Source organism: Pteropus alecto, unplaced genomic scaffold (genome assembly GCF_000325575.1).
Source record: "Pteropus alecto unplaced genomic scaffold, ASM32557v1 scaffold48, whole genome shotgun sequence".
Taxonomy (NCBI): Eukaryota; Metazoa; Chordata; class Mammalia; order Chiroptera; family Pteropodidae; genus Pteropus; species Pteropus alecto.
In genome coordinates, this window is record NW_006442110.1 from 1979276 (window position 1) to 1994712 (window position 15437).

The 15437-nt window shown below is 63.0% G+C and overlaps 3 protein-coding genes across 3 annotated transcripts; 1 reads left to right on the top strand and 2 right to left on the bottom strand.

Annotated features, from left to right (window-relative positions):
- Positions 1-1206: 1206 nt before the first annotated feature.
- Positions 1207-4394, top strand: RARRES2 (retinoic acid receptor responder 2). The gene is made up of 6 exons (XM_006920643.2): positions 1207-1284; positions 2248-2445; positions 2683-2787; positions 3657-3752; positions 4015-4142; positions 4285-4394. The coding sequence occupies exons 2-5, from the start codon at positions 2272-2274 to the stop codon at positions 4129-4131; spliced, it is 492 nt and encodes a 163-aa protein (XP_006920705.1). The 5' UTR covers positions 1207-1284; positions 2248-2271; the 3' UTR covers positions 4132-4142; positions 4285-4394.
- Positions 4395-4637: 243 nt separating this feature from the next.
- On the bottom strand, positions 4638-15307 carry LRRC61 (leucine rich repeat containing 61). The gene is made up of 2 exons (XM_006920646.3): positions 15170-15307; positions 4638-6198 (listed from the first exon to the last, which is right to left on the bottom strand). The coding sequence occupies exon 2, from the start codon at positions 6031-6033 to the stop codon at positions 5254-5256; it is 780 nt and encodes a 259-aa protein (XP_006920708.1). The 5' UTR covers positions 6034-6198; positions 15170-15307; the 3' UTR covers positions 4638-5253.
- On the bottom strand, positions 8919-15308 carry ZBED6CL (ZBED6 C-terminal like). Its single transcript, XM_006920645.3, has 2 exons — positions 15170-15308; positions 8919-13555 (listed from the first exon to the last, which is right to left on the bottom strand). Exon 2 carries the CDS (start codon positions 13528-13530, stop codon positions 10264-10266), a length of 3267 nt encoding a protein of 1088 aa, XP_006920707.1. The 5' UTR covers positions 13531-13555; positions 15170-15308; the 3' UTR covers positions 8919-10263.
- Positions 15309-15437: the final 129 nt, after the last annotated feature.

A 15437-nucleotide genomic window follows, 5' to 3' on the forward strand; every position in this document is an offset into this window, starting at 1 on the left:
AGACGGGCGGTTTTGCAGCTCAGTTTGCACATCGGGATCAGAGGAGGGAGGAGAGGTAAGGAGCGGCACACGGGATCCATTGGTGGTAGATTCAGGAGGCGGAGAAGGCAAAGGGGGGACCCCTGGGGTTGGATGAAAAGGAAGAGGGAGAGGCGCACACTTCTTCCCCGCGGCGGCTACGGGACGGTCCATACGTCGCGTCCGCGGCACAGAGAGATGGCGTGCGGCAAACGGGATGACGGTGACGGCTCCGCGGTCTCCTCTGGCGCCGTGGTGTGCCTGAGGGGCCTGGAAAAGGTCCCTCTGACATCCCGGGGTCTGTGATCCTAGATGCAGAAAGACAGGCTCAGTTAAGGGAAGGACGGACCTTCGTCAAGGAAGCTATAGTTCTAGGCTATAGCCGTGACTACCTGCCACGGCCGCTTTCAGTTAGGAACTTGCATGTTTAGACCACCGCGTGTGGCTCCTTTCAGTCTCTGGCTCCTCACTGGCCTTACGAGTGTCACCACACCGCTCTGCCATGCCCGAAGGCTCCCGACAACCCCACGTGAGACTTGGAGTCTATTGCCACCAAGAATGGGACATGCAGGGTTGAGACTGGACATGTGGGCCGGCGATGGAGGTTGTGGGAACCCAGAGTTGTCTCAAAAAATGACTCCTTCCTTCTCAGAGTGGCTCTGGATGCCGGGGAGGGACCAAACGACTCTCCCAGGTCGCCTCTGGTTTGAGGGTGTCTGTATTTCTGGGAGGAATTTCCTGAAATGGGTGTCTCAGGACACTGGGGTCTGGTCACCCAGGAGGGGCCTAAGACAAGGGTAGCCCTGGCTGGAGGCAGGGTGTGGGGCAGGACAGTGCCATTTCCCAGAAGTCGGCTAAGATCTCTGGGTGCTTGGGGAGGGGCGGGGAAGGCGGGGGGAGGGTGGCCTCGCTTCACTTTTCCATGCCGCCTGGGCCAGCCCGCTGAGCCGCCTGTCTGCCAGGGCCGGGGTCAGGGCCGGGATCAGAGTCGGGGTCAGGCAACGGGACGAGGAGGGGCTGCGGAGGGTGGGATGGGGAAAGAAGGCTCAGGAGGGCGTGCTGCCAGGGAGGCGGGGCCTAACCGAGTGGGGAGGAGCCTTGGACAGTGCTGGGGGCTGGAGGGGGCCCAGGAGGTGGGAAGGGGAGGAGATGGGGCCGACCGACTGGAGGGAGGGAGGGCGGGTGGCAGGGGGACCGGGAAGAGGCGAACAGTCTGGCCAAGTCACGCTAGGAAGTCAGGAGAGACCCCAAGGCCCAAGAGAGGAGGTGAGGAGCGGGGAGCGGTCGGGGCGGCGACTGGACTGGATGGGAGGAGGGGGGCGGCCAGAGGGGACCCTGCCAGGATGGAACCGGCAGCCCGTCCCTGAGCTGTCGCTTTAAGGCGACACCCCGGTATCTCCCCCCCAGGCGGTCCCGGTTTCCCTCTCTGTGGCTTCTGGGTTCTCAGGTCCTTTCCAGGGTTCTCTGGGGGGCTCGACCCCCGGGCAATCCCAATGATAGGCTGGAGGACAGGGTCCCAAGGGCGGGGCGGTAGCTGGTGTGGAAGGCCCAGAAAACAGGCAAGGGAGGGAGGGTCTGCCCGAAGAAGAAAGCCACGCCCGGGGCCCAGGCGAGACCCCCATTTCTGGGTCGGGGGTGCGCCCATGGCAACCGGAAGCCCCAGCGCTGGGAGGGTTAAGCATCCTCCTGGTTCCCACTCGGCCCCGGCCCCTCCCACGTGTTTACGTCCTTCCAAAAATATTCGGCCTCCAGCTGCCTCCTTCCCATGCCCCAGTCCACGACCCCACAGTGATCCTGGGAGGAGGGGTCATGAGGGCCAGAGGCCAGGACCTGGGAGCCAGCAGACTGCCCTGTGAAGGGCAAGCAGCTGGAGGGGCTGAGGCGGAGGGAAGCGGAGGAGCTCTCGGGGCAGATGGGCAGTTGGCGCGGGGGGCGGGGTGGGGGGCCAGGAGGTGGGCGACAGGACTGCCTCCCTGGCTTTTGGCCGAGGACAAAAGCTGACTCAGTACCTACTCCGGACTGGGCTGAGCTGGACCCAGGGAACCATGGGAGGCGGGGCGGGGAGGAGAGAAAGACTGGGGAATACCAGGAGACTCTCAGCCAAAGGCCACTTCCTGTCCCTCGACCTCTGCCCAGAGCTCCGCCAGCCGTGGCCCCCAGTGCAGGGCCAGGGTGTGGTGGCTCCACTGGCTGGCATGAAGAGCTGAAGACCATACACACCCTTTGCAGGACCAGGGTGACTGAGGCGAACCCATGTGGCGGCTGCTGAGCCTGCTGGCCCTATGGCTGGGCACGGTGGCCTTGAGCAGGGCTGAGCTCACCACAGCCCAGCGCCAGGGCCTGCAGGTGGCCCTGGAGGAATTCCACAAGCACCCGCGTGTGCAGTGGGCCTTCCAGAAGACCAGTGTGGACAGTGCCATGGACATGGTCAGCAGCACGACCCACGGCGGGAGGGGGTCAGGGCCACACTCCCAAGAGACCAGCACGTTCCCAGGAAGCGGGTGCAAAGTGCTTTGGGCTCCGTGAGCACCCAGCTCCCTGGAGAAAGGCCACCACCCCGGCCACCAAGTCGGGTGCGCTGCTCCGCTGTGGGGAGGAGGGGCAGGTGCCATCCTGCTCAGCCCACCTAGCGGGCTGCTGGCCTTCCTCTGTCTCTGTCGGTAGCCCTTCCCGGCGGGGACATTTGTGAGGCTGGAGTTCAGGCTGCAGCAGACGAGCTGCTGGAAGAGAGACTGGAAGAAAGCAGAGTGCAAAGTCAAGCCCAACGGGGTGAGTAACGGCGTGTGCGTGCGCGTGTGCGTGTGCGTGTGCCGGAGCACTTGCTGGGTGAGAGTGCGTGTAACCGGGGTTTGGGCGGAGATCCAACAAGAAGCCCTGAGGTCACAGAGCCACCGTGGAGGCCGTGGCTGTGACGGTGCGGTTGGCCTGGGTCTGGATAGGCGGGGGACGACGTCCATCCCAGGTCCTCTCCCAGGCTTCAGGTCCCTGGGGGAAGCGTGTGATCCGGGGGTGGTCGTGCCCCCGGGCCTGGTGAATTGTTTCCTGTGAGTCTGAGTGGAGATGGCCCCGCCTGCGCTGAGCCGTAACAGGGCTTGACTGTAACCAGCTGCCTTGGGAGGTCCCCGGGCTTGAAGCGCAGCCATCTGGGTTCCAGACCCGGCTCCGCCGAGAGCCGGCCCTGTGGCTTGGTAGGTTCTCTGAAGGCCTCGGTTCCCACCATCTGTTAAAGGAAGGCTGGGTCATACCAGTGGTTTTCCAGACTTTCGTGTCGGAACCCTGTGTTCAAATTAAATCTTACAAGAAAATGCAAATAAACATAATAGATGACAGCAGGGTGGGTCTGGTGCTAAGTCAGGTGGGAGAGACCACCTGGGCAGGATTCCCGCCCCCTGCTAAAGTCCATAGTTTTGAAAACTGCAGGCTGGTTCAACTTCTGAAATCTCCTAGTCGGAGGGTGGGCTGTGCCTGAAACCGGTGGGCCTGCCTCCCCCCCGCCCCCCTGGCTCTAGAGCCTGCGGGGGGAAAGACCCCTTTTGCAGGCAGCCCCCAGCCCTCCCCCCCGCCCCGTCTCCACCCCCACGGGGCTGCAGGCCTCCCCTCAGCCCTTGCCTCTCCTGGCCCTGTGCCCCCCTCTCCAGAGGAAGCGGAAATGCCTGGCCTGCGTCAAGCTGGACCCTGAGTCGAAAGTCCTGGGCCGGGTTGTCCACTGCCCCGTAGAGGCGCAGGCCCAACGGGTAAGAGCGGGCCTAGAACCACAGGTGGCAGGACAGGTGCCAGCTGCTCATGAGGGGTCAGGTGTGAGGCAGAAGCCTGGACGGAAGAGTGAGGAGGGGTGCAGAGGGGTGCGGAGGGTGGAGCAGGGGGTGAGGAAAGGTGAGAAGTGGGGAGGGGCGGGGAGGGGCTGTGGAGGTGGGCGCAGCAGAGGCGGAGGATGAGGCAGCCCTCGCCGGGCACCAGGGCCCCGCTGCTGGGCCTGAGCCGGTCTGGTACTGGCAGGAGCTCACGGAGCACCAGCAGGCACAGTGCAACAGGGTGCAGCAGGCTGGCGAGGACCCCCAGAGCTACTACTTCCCTGGACAATTTGCCTTCTTCAAGGCCCCGCCCCCCAGCTGAGGCCTGACCAGGTAGGCAGCTGGGAGGGGGTGCGGGGGACAGCGGGGAGCAGGGCCGGCCGAGTGGGAAGGGAGGGGAGGGGAGGGACTCCGGCGCCGGGGAAGCTGGGACAAGGACCAAAACAGCCTCCCTCTGGTTTTCCTCTCCCTTTAGAATTTCCTCAGGCTTTCCGGACAGCTGTGGGAAGGAACCAGTGAGAAACAGCCGCCCCTTCCCTGCACCCCGCATCCCCATCACCCCTGAACTAATAAAACTGCTCCCCAAGCTGTGTCCTCTCCTCCCTGTGCATCCCACCGTCTGCCCCTCAGCAGACCTGGCAGGAGGCCACATGAGTGAGCGGCTGGGAATCCCTTACAGGAAGAAGCAAAGCCCCTGGGGCAGCAAGATGCTTCCTGTCGGACAAAAACGGGGGGCGGGCGGGGAAGGGGCCTTGTGTGCTCCTCCTTCCCACAGGAGAGACCTTGCTGTCAGGAGCTCATGCCCAAGTAAAAGGACAGACAGTGATGCACATTAGAACAGAGACGTTTAATAGGGATCAGCATGGGTGAGATGGGCAGCAAAGGCTCCAGGGAGACAGGACCAGGGGGGCCACGGCTGAGTGTCACCCGGACAGGTGGGTTTGGCAGGTGCGTGAATGCAGCTCCCATGCTTTATGCTCTGCCCACGCCCTCTTCCAGGACCCCTGGGATGGGACACATGCCATCCCTGACCTCTACCTTTGACCTTGGGAAGCAGCAGCTTCCTTTCACTAAGTCTCAGGCCAGAGCAGCCAGGAGTGGCAGCAGCTGTGGACGTGGGGCCGGGCCTCCTCCCCAGGCACGCAGCACAGGTGACAGGACAGGTGCCAGCTGCTCACGGAGGGCCCTTACATCTGCTAGAGGCCCCTGGGGAGGTGCTTCCCGAAGAATGTTGAGCGAAGGTACAGAATGTTCCTTGCGGTAGACTGGGAGGGAGGGGCGCTGCTCTCGGGCACAGGGATGAGTGACCGGCCCAGTCTGCGGGGCAGTGACCAGGGTGAACCCCAGAGACACGTGCAGAGGCAGGAGGGAGGAGTGGGCAGCGAGGCCACGCTGTGCTGACCCTACGTCCTCAGGCCAGGCTGTCCCAGGCCAAGAGGCATCTTCAGAAGATGAAGGATGAGGTGGAGCCCGCAGGGCCGAGCGTCTGCTGGGCTTGAGCCAGGCTGTCGCCGGCCTGTTGGTCCAGGTCGTGGCACTCCTGCAGAGTGTGCTGGAACTGCCGGCAGGCCTCCTCCACGATGGAGCTGCTCCGGGTGGGCCAGAGCTCCCAGTACCCGGGCCCCACCCAGGGCTGGGCCTCAGCGGCGCCGGGGTCCGGGCTGGAGCTGGGCCGCGAGGAGCTGTCCAGGTCCCGGCACAGCTGGTAGAACTCACTGCCGCGCCCAGTCACACGCTCACCGTCAACGACCTTCAGGCCGGGCAGCAGCTCTCGGACTGCCGCCCAGTAGGAGGGGCTGGCACAGAGCGGGTTGCTGAGCCGGGCCAAAGGGTCCCGGAGCCGCAGGTACTCCAGGCCCCGCAGCCCGGCCAGGCACTGCAGCTGGCCAGGGGTGGCCAGCAGGTTGCCCGCGGCATTGAGACTCTGCAGGTTCTCACAGGCGGCCAGCGGCTCCAGCCCCGTCAGCCGATTGTTGGCGACATTGAGCACAGCCAGCTGGCGCAGGGAGGCCAGCGGGCCCAGCTGGGTGAGCGCGTTGCCTGACAGGTCCAGCCACTCGAGGCCCAGGCACTCCCCCAGGCAGCCCAGCTCCACCAGCCCCAAGCCCCGCAGCTTCAGCAGCAAGATGGACTCCAGCGCGAACTCGCCCGAGTGCGACTTGAGCAGCTGGGGCGTGATGCTCACCCCGTCGGCCTCCACCGGCTTCTCGCCCTGAGGCTCCATAATGCGGAGTCGGTCTGAGTGGCCTGGGCCTTGACCGTCTGTCACAGGGACACGGGTACCTGGGGGTCGGCTGGCCGCTCACCCCAAAAAAGGCACCATCGACTCTGCCCGGGACAGTTGTCACAGGCCTCTTTCCAACACCCCTGCTCCAGGGCCAGCGGGTCCCTGAGGAGAGACAATTAGACAGTAAGCACGCCCCTCCTGAGCACCTGTGACTCCCAGCAGGTGACAGCACAGCACCCAGCCTCTGCCGCCAGGGCCAGAAGCTCAGGTGGCCCAGCAAGACCAGAGTAGCCAAGTCCAGGACGCAGGAAGACAGAAGGACCCTCGGGAGGTGGGCTGGGCCCAGGCCCCGCTCAGGGTCTTGCCTCAGCGGTGGACGATGGCCAGCACTCAGGCCCAACGGTCTGTCCCTCCCAGTTTGAACATTTGCACCGCAGGCGGGCTCTCCTAATGCTACTTCCTCTGTAACCACTCACGGTCTGTCCTCATCGGTTCTGAGATTTAACATAGTTTCGAATAGACAACAGGTCACCACGATCACCAGTCCCTTTGGAGCCCTCCCGGGGAGAGCCACGCAGACACAAGCAAGAGCAGCACCTGGGCCTCACTCTGGTCATTCGAAAACTTCCCTGACTTGACTTTTTTAAATGTTAGCTGTGAATTCAAAATGGTTTCCAGGTTACATGGGCCCATTTGTAACCTCTGGTCCCTCAGTCGCAAACGAGGAAACTGAGGGAGAGGAAGGGAAGGGACGGCGAAGGCCTGGGGTGAGAGGCAGCGCTGCAGCCCCGCCCTGCCCGCCCGCACTGGCTCGTCACCCTGGTGTCGACGGGACAGCATCAAACCGTACGCCAGGCGGCTTGACTCCAGCTGCAAACATGACATCATTCCCAAAGAAAGCAGGAGGGCTGGGGGCGGTGGGGGGGACTGTCCCGGAGGGAGGGGCAGGGTGGCACCAAAGCTGGCTCCACAAAGGCAGGAGCAGGGGGCCCTTCAAGTCACCAGGGCTTTGGGCCAGCACAAGCCCACGCACCAGTACAGCACCGAGGCGGCCTGGGGGAGGGACGCTGTCGCCCATGGAGGGGTCAAGGCTTCAGCAGAGGGAAAAACAAGAAGGGACCTCTGCTCCAAGTGGCAGCTCCCCAACTCTGCAGACTCCGGTCAGCCCAGGCCAGGCAGAAGGACGCCTGCAAAGAACCAAGGGACCATTCGCTCCTGCTGACAAAACCTGGTCCTCCCGCGTGTTCGGGTTCCAAGTCTGCGTTACATAATCAGGGCCACGTTGTGTTTCCCCTTCTCCAAGGAAACCAGGCCCAGAGCTCCTCCCACACCCCCGCCGGGGAGTGGGGGACGCTGCTAACAGCTGACCGAGAAGGGGGTCCCTACGTCTCTACCTAGCTGCCCTCCAGTCTGCAACACTCCACCCAGCAAGTTCTTCTCATTTCAACCTCGTTTCTTTCCAGAAGGGACTGGTGGCATCGACGACGAAGTCTGGTTCACTCCAGGCAGACGGGCTCTGCTGGGGTCTGTCGTGGGAGTGGTGCAGTCACCTGTGCACCTGGTCAGAAGTGCTCTGGCCCAGAGGGCGGGGTGCTCAAGGGGCACTAGACACCTGCCACAAAGGTGCTAGCAAGGCGAGGACCCCTCCGAGGGCAGTGGAGCCACGCACAGCAGGGAGGGCAGTGCCCACGACTGCAGGGATCTGGCCACGTGACCTGATGCCCCCGAGCCAGCCAAGCCAGAGCCCGGTTCAGGCACAGCAGGTTTGACCCAGAGCAGTCTCAGGGCGACGGTCGTCTGGCCGCTTCGGTGAACCGGGGAGCCCTCCTCCGCCCACTTCCTCCCGGCCCCCACCTAGAGCAGGCCGCGGCGCTGCCCGTGGGAGCCCGCATGTCGCTGTTGGGGGGCCCGCTGGAGCACTGCAGCAGTCAGCAGCTTCCCTGCTCCTACCTATAGCTGTGACAACCAAAATGTCTCCAGACATTGCCAAATATCCCCTGGGGACAAAAATGCCCCCAGCTGAGGACCACTGCTGCCCCCAAGCTTGGGACTGTCCCTTCTGTTTCGTCCTCTTCCCTTCCCTCCCCCCGGCTCCCTCGGTGCACCCCACCCCTGCTGTCCCTCCAGCCCAGCCTCCCCCCTCCTCGAACACTGGGAGCCAGCGCAGTGATGCAGGACAGCACAGGACAGCACAGGACGTGCTTCTCCCGAGGACAGCCGAGGGCAACGTGAGGGCGCGTCACCACCTCGCCCCCCAGCAGACCCACTGAACCAGAATCTGGGAGGCACGGGACCCCCCGGTTGTATGACGCTCAGATGATCCTCATTAAAGACTAGGCCCAGGTACGTTTGAGGGAGGGGGGCAGGCAGCGCTCCTGGGCTGGGTCCAGGGCCACGCCCTGACCTTGCTACCCAAGTGCACTTTACAGTCTGGGCTGGTAAGGGTGCGGCCACTGACCCGGCCCTCCCCCAGACAAGCCTCACCTCCCGCCACAGGGGAGTCTGTGAACACACCCCTCCCCTCCCAACAGCTGGCAGAGATAAGTGGGTAAAGCAATTTGGAGGCCGGAGTCTAATTCAAACCACGCTACTCCAAGCATCAGATACGCTCTTCACAAAGCTTTATTTAAGGAGGTGCAGTTGCCACTCTGCTGAACTGAAAACGCAGGATGCTCACGGGTGCAGAGGGCGGATCCCAAGGTAGAGAGAGCAGGTATGCCACCCCGTTAACGAGCAGGTATGCCACCCCGTTAACGAGCAGGTATGGCACCACGTTAACGAGCAGGTGAAAAGGATTACGGCTAATTTTCCCTGCTCCCTGACATTCTCAGTAACTTCCCGATGTCCTGGCGCATCAGTCCCAGTGACGCATGCGGCATCACGTTAACGAGCAGGTACGGCACCACGTTAACGAGCAGGTATGGCACCACGTCAACGAGCAGGTATGGCACCACGTTAACGAGCAGGTATGGCACCACATTAACAAGCAGGTATGTCACCACGTTAACGAGCAGGTATGGCATCACGTTAACGAGCAGGTATGCCACCACGTCAACGAGCAGGTACGCACCACGTCAACGAGCAGGTATGGCACCACGTTAACGGAGACTGGAAAAGGATTACGGCTAATTTTCCCTGCTCCCTGACATTCTCAGTAACTTCCCGATGTCCTGGCGCATCAGTCCCAGTGACGCATGACTGACCACCCCTCAGGGGAGGCGGGGGGGAGGGGCTCACCCCCACAGCCAGGGGCGAAGTGCAAGCTAGGCCTTGAGTGCCTCACCCTGCCTCTCAGAGCCACATTTCCTAGTGACCCAGCACCTCAGGAGAGCCAGCCTCATGTCCTGTGGGGTGTGACAAGCCAGCCCCAGCAGTCCTCCCCCGACTTGGGATCCTGCACTCAGGTCTCGCGCCCTCCCCGACAGAACTTAGGGCAGTCCGTCCCTGGTCGGTCTGATACACGGCCTTTCTCGCTTCCAGGGACAAGGGGAGGTGTGGGCGCTGCAGGTGGCACAGACGCTCAGCCGCCCAGAGTCTGGGTGAGTGTGGAAGCTCTCTCCGAGACTGCTTTCCCCGTAGAAGCTCCCAGGTCCCCGCAGTCTGGAACTAACTCCAGGTCAGGCCGTTGCAGGCCCAAGCGTCTCAGCGCTCCCCAGTTCCCACCCCTTGGCTGGCTGGCCGGTCCCTTCCACCAGGGTCCTTCGGCCACTACGGGATCTGAGATCCACGGGCGAGTACAGACCCCAAGAAGACGGACACGTACGTGTGTGCGCATCTTACGATGGCTACTCTACCTCAGGCTTTCTTCCTGCAGGGAAAGCAGTTTCAGAGAGAGCTGTCACAGCTCGCCCGGGTTCCAGGTGGCCGCGTCCGTAGCCCACTGAGCACATGCCAGCACCCACACCTCCCCCGTCCCTGTGCCTTGAGAAAGCAGAACTCTTAAGGGCACGAGTCCCTTTGCACACAGACAAGCTGCACATATGGCCCTCAAGTCCCGCCGATGTTCCAGAGGAGCGTCCCTGCTTATGGAACGGGCGGCGCAGCCAGCCACCGCCAGCGAGCCTCCTGTGCACACGCAATGCCAGGAACGAATCACGTTAACAGGTGAAAACGACATCTCCCTGAGAGAAAAAAAGGTAACCTGCCGAGGCGTGAGGAAATTCCCCGCTCTTTCCAGATTCCAGACTCTGGCCGTGCTGCCTGCAACACTCAGCCCCCTCCCCCCACCTACGGCGGGGCTCCTCCGGGCAGGCCAGGAGGGCGGCGGATTGTGGCGGCGGGCCCCCCGGCCTGCTCGCTCTCAGCCAGGTCCCCGCTGGGGCACACAAGGGGCGGGGGCGCGTAGCTGGGGAAAGTCTCCAGGTTGGCCTTCAGGAAGAGGAGACACTCCACTGTCTCCACCGGGAGAGGGGGGCTGTGCTCCACCACGGTGGGGCTGTCCAGGGCGGCAAGGACGCTTCCGGAGAAGGCGCTGGTGGCAGGGCAGGACAGATAGACAGTGGCCAGTCTTGCCAGGGCTGGCCAGACTTCCCGCCTCCTCTCCCAGTAAGCCAGGGGGTCCTCCAGGGCGCCAACTGTCTGGTTCTCACGCAGGTACTTCTTGACGATGACGCTGGCCAGGTGGCTCTCGGTGGACAGCGAGGCTCCGCTCCCCGGGGACGCCAGCAGCCCCACGCTCTGCAGCTGCTCCAGCAAGCTCTTCTCCCCACGGTCCAGCAGCGGGGGCCCAGGGCTGCCGCCTCCCTGCACGGGCTCCTTCCGGCCCCTCACCTCAGACCCGGGGCCTCTGGCTATTCTGCCACTCGGGGTGGCGTCCACACACACGGCCTTGGGTCTCTCCAGTAAGGGCGAGGGAGGCAAGGAGTAGTCCGACACCATAATCTCCTTCACCTTGTACACGAGCACCTGCTTCCAGTGGTCGATGTCGGCCCCCGCGGGCAGGATGGCCTCGATCCGGCCCTTGAAGCGCGGATCCAGGAGCGTGGCCAGCACCAGCTCCTCGCGGTGGAAGAGCTCGTTGAGCTGGCAGTCTGTGGACAGCTGCAGGGCCAAGCCCTCGGCCAGCCGGACGGCCGCGCCCGCCTCCCCGCCCCTCTGCTCCTCGAAGAGTCTGTGAGCCTGCTCCAGGAAGATGTGCAGGTAGCGCAGCTGGGGCAGCACCTGGCTCAGAGGGGCCTGCCCCACGCTCGCCTCCCGGACCGCCACCTGGAAGGGCTGCAGGAGCTTGACCAGGCTGTCTGTCAGGCTCCAGAACGTGGCCGACAGGGCCATGCCGGCCCTCCCCAGCTGCTGCCTGTCCTCGTACTCCTGCAGGGCCCGCCGCTGCTCCACCAGCCACGCCAGCAGGCGGTAGGCCGAGCCCCAGTGGTCCGAGAGTTCCCAAAGGGGCTGGTGGGCTGGGAGGCCACACTGCCGCTGCATCTGTGCCAGGAGCCGCCGGGCCTCCGCAGAGCCTTCGAAGTGACTGCAGATGGCCTTGGCTGTGCCCAGGATGATCTGGACACTGTGATGGTGACACAGGAAGTTCTTCACCAGGGAGTTGAGGCAATGGGCAAAGCAAGGGACGTGAGTGTAGCCCTCCGACCTCGCCGCCTGCTCCAGACTGGGGCAGCCGCCCGACACCAGGAAGCCTGGCCGCAGGGAGCCCAGGCCCAGCCACAGGCTGACCTGCTCACGCAGTGCCCGCGGCCAGTCCTCCGAAGCGCTCCCCAGCGGCAGGCCGCGGACCCACAGCACTGCTCGCTTCCTCGGGCTCCCCGATACTGGCTGCTGGCCGCCTGGCTGTATCACCCCCCAGTGGGCAGTCACAGCCACATAGTCCTCCGCGACCATGTCCTGGGCTGCCATGGACACGGTGAGGTGGACGCGGCCACCCTCAGCCCATTGCATCTCCCGACGCACCTGTTCGCCCATCACCTCGCGAAGCAGAGGCAAGGCTTCGTCAGAGAAGAAGGCTGGGGACGGCAGGTGGTAGCCAGGGTCGACCTGGGCCATAAACCTCCTGAAGGGTGGGGATGCAAGAAAGGACAGGGGCAATGCCAGGCTGCAGAGTAACTCTGCAATGCTCCGGTTCCAGGCCTGGGAGCGGGGCTGGCTGGGAGTATGCCCGTCACCTTGGTCCTCCGAGACCGCCACGGCAGCAGGTTCGCCTTTGATGAGAGTAGGCAGGGGTGGAGCCAGTAACAGCTGCTCACGCCTGCCCGGGGCCCGCTGCCCATCACTGTCTTCTGAGGACGCAGCATATGCGCAGCGTCCTGGTGACGGGAGCCCTTCATGGACACAGCTGGTGGCACCTGCGGGCAGGCCCTTCTGCGTTCCCTCCTCCACTCCGCCCCGCTTCTCTCCAGGGCTGGCCGCAGTGGGCTTTCTTTCCCTCTCCAGCCCATGCTTACTCACCAAGTGATGGACTAGGCCTGAGCTCGGGGACTGCCCCTTAATTTTGCCCTGTTTGATGCTGGTGTGACACAGAGTGCAGGTGACCCGGCAAACGTTCTTGCAATCGACGGTAAAGAAACGTCTGACATCCAACGTAGGTTTCTGATCTACGGTGTCCCAAGAGCCCAGGGGACGCCCGGGAGAAGCCCAGCCCTTGGTCTCAGCTTTTATAGTTCTGATCAGCTTCTTCAAGCCAGGCGGCTTCTGGAGGCTCCGCAGGGGCGACGTCCCCACACCAGGAAGCAAATGCCTCTTCTTCCACTTCTTAAGGCGTCGCACCTCTCTGTCCAGACGGGCTATGAGGATGTCGGCTTGCCTGGCTTCCTCATTCTCACTGGGCTGGCCCATCTCTGACCCGTCCAGGTTGTTCGCCTGGACCAGCGCTGGGGAAGGGCCTGGGGCAGAGATGAGCACCGGGTCCCTTGACTTCTTTCTCGCCGGCTGCCCCACCTCTCTGCGTCCACGCGCCTTCTGCTTGGACACCTTCTTCTCAGGCTGCACAGGGGGCTCCTGCCCAAGCACGGATTTGAGGCCACAGAGTTCAGAGTCTCCTTTTGGCTTATTCTGCCCCGGGCCGGCCTGGTACTTTGCATGGGAGGCAGCTGGGTGAAGACCAGGCCTCCCCAGGCAGTGGGCTCTCTTCTTCTCGCTGCAGACTCGAAGGCACGGGGCACCTTCTTCCTGCTCCTCCAGGAACACCTGGCCAGGTGAGGGGATGGAGGGGCCACTGGGGAGGGGACGAGGTCTCTTCCTTTGCAGGGATGGGCCCCTCTCACTCCCCTCTTGGGAGCCGGAGGGGCTGATCTTCCCGGGGTCACTGCCGGCCTTCTCCTCTATGTCTACAAACTCGCATTTGACCTCGGTCTCCAGCAGGCGCCCCCTGGCCCCCCAGCCAAGTCCATGAGAGGTATTGGTAGCTCTGGTGTTGAACTCGGAGCCGGGAGAAGCCGTTGTGGCAGCTGGACTCTTGGGTCTGGTCATGGGGGAGTCAGGTCCCGAGGGTGCATGTCTCCTGGGGGGCTTTCTGATTTTTTCTACTTCCAACATGCTTGGGAACATGGGGAAATGAGAAGATGGGCCCAGGCTGCAAAGCAAGATGAAAAGAACGGCTCTCAGCTGCCCTTCTCAACTTCGGGGGGCTCTGAGGGGGAAGGCGAGGCCCAGAGGGGAGAGGAGACAGCAGAGGACGAAAGGTGTGGAGACCACGGACACCAGCCCCGCCCCCCTTGGCGAAGGCGGCCGTTCGCGCCTCAGACGGGACGGACGGCCCTCAGCCGCGGTCCCCACCACCCCCTGCACGTCGGCTGTGTGCATCTCCTTTGCCAAACTAACTAACGTTTCTCTTGTTTCTCTCTGTGTTTACTAAGAACCCAGTGCACAGCTGGACACAGTACAAAACAGGCACGGCCACCGGGAACACACAACCTCCAGGCTGGCGGGAGGGACAGATGTGAACGAAAGGCTCACTCATGACACGCAGAAGCGGAGCCACGGCGCAGGCAGGAAGGAGCAGGCGCGAGGCCGGGAGAGCCCGGGGGGCGGTGGCACCGACCTCGCCAAGAAGTCGGGTGGCGGTTTTTCCTGGAAGAGATGCGGGCACTCGGAGCTGTGAATGCAGGCCACGAGGAGGCCTCTAGGGCTCTGCACCCCAAAGACCTGGCTATTCCTGGTACCCGGCGGGGCGCCGTAAATAGTAACAGCTCAGCATTCAGGGAGCGATGCAGCCTGAGGCTTCGTTGGCCAGCGGCCTGGCTTAGGTCCTCGACATTGTTTTTCTAGAAGTCAGTCTCCGGCAGAGAACACAGGACAGGTGTTCTCTAATGCCAATGACTCCAGCCCCCAAGTGTCCTGTCACGGAGGGTCCCGATGGGCTGGTTATCCTCTCTCACCTCCCGATCCCCTAGAAACCCGCGCCTGTCCGACGCTGGCCCCCACGGCTCCCGCTCACGGCTGCATTTACACACTGCCTACTGCCCGGCCTCTGCCCGGCTCACCTGCCCGGCTCACCTGCCCTTCCTACAGCCAACTCAACTTCGGCCAGCGGGACACACCAGAAGCTCAGACCCTGAACCGAGGCATAATCCTTAACTCCCCTCCCCTCGCTCATCTCCCTGGAGATTAGCTCAATTTCGGGGCTCTCAAAAGAGACAGAAAGAAGTCAGAAGAGAAATACGCGAAGGGAAGAAAGGAAAACGGAAGGGCAGGTGAAGCCCAGCCAGCGAGGAGGCATTTCCTGGGCAAGAGGAGGTTTGGAGGAGGGCGGCAGAATAATCCCACCACAGAGCAGACAGGAAGTAGGTATCCTCTCTTCAGACCAGAACGAGATCAAGGTTTAAGAAGATTTAAAACCAGTACATTCTGACACTGTGTGATGCTAAACGTGAAGAAGGACCGCCAGAAATAGGGCTGCCTTTGGGGTGACAAGCCCGCTGAGGCAGCTCATGTGAGACCCTGCGCAGGGAGGCGTGCGGGCAACGTGACGGGCTCCTTCCAGCTGGGAGAGCCTCGGAGGACGAAGAGGCAGTCAGCCACCTCACACCCATCAGTCTAGAACTGTCGGCCACCCCCAAACCAAATGTCGGAAGCCCCACAGGAGGGGACGCAGCGCGGGGGCTGGGTAAAGGTGCAAACGAAATGCAAGACACGGTCCTGGTCCCCGGAGAAGTGCTGCAGGACAGCAGAACTGGAGGGGACTTACCTCGGCTCTTATTTTATGACTGAAGAAGAAGAAAGCCACCGTGGTCGCGTGATGGTCAGCGGCAGAGCAGAAGGCCAGAGCTGGCGCCGGGCCTCCAGAAGCAGTTTGCAGGCTTCAGAACCAGGACCAAGGACTCGGAACCAGGTACGGAACCCAGGCCTGTGTATGACCTGCCCTCGCTGATGATGGCAGAGAAAAGGAAGAAACTGCGTGTTAGGGCTGCAGCCTGGGTCACGTCGATGGCCTCTGTTCCCCATCGCTGTCCCAT

Bases quoted from the DNA above. Each gene is read 5' to 3' on its own strand.
- RARRES2 (XM_006920643.2), top strand. From the start codon at position 2,272: ATGTGGCGGCTGCTGAGCCTGCTGGCCCTATGGCTGGGCACGGTGGCC. The intron at 2,446-2,682 runs GTCAGCAGCACG...CTCTGTCGGTAG, and splicing joins TGGACAGTGCCATGGACATG to CCCTTCCCGGCGGGGACATT. The intron at 2,788-3,656 runs GTGAGTAACGGC...CCCCCTCTCCAG, and splicing joins GCAAAGTCAAGCCCAACGGG to AGGAAGCGGAAATGCCTGGC.
- LRRC61 (XM_006920646.3), bottom strand. From the start codon at position 6,033: ATGGAGCCTCAGGGCGAGAAGCCGGTGGAGGCCGACGGGGTGAGCATC.
- ZBED6CL (XM_006920645.3), bottom strand. From the start codon at position 13,530: ATGTTCCCAAGCATGTTGGAAGTAGAAAAAATCAGAAAGCCCCCCAGG.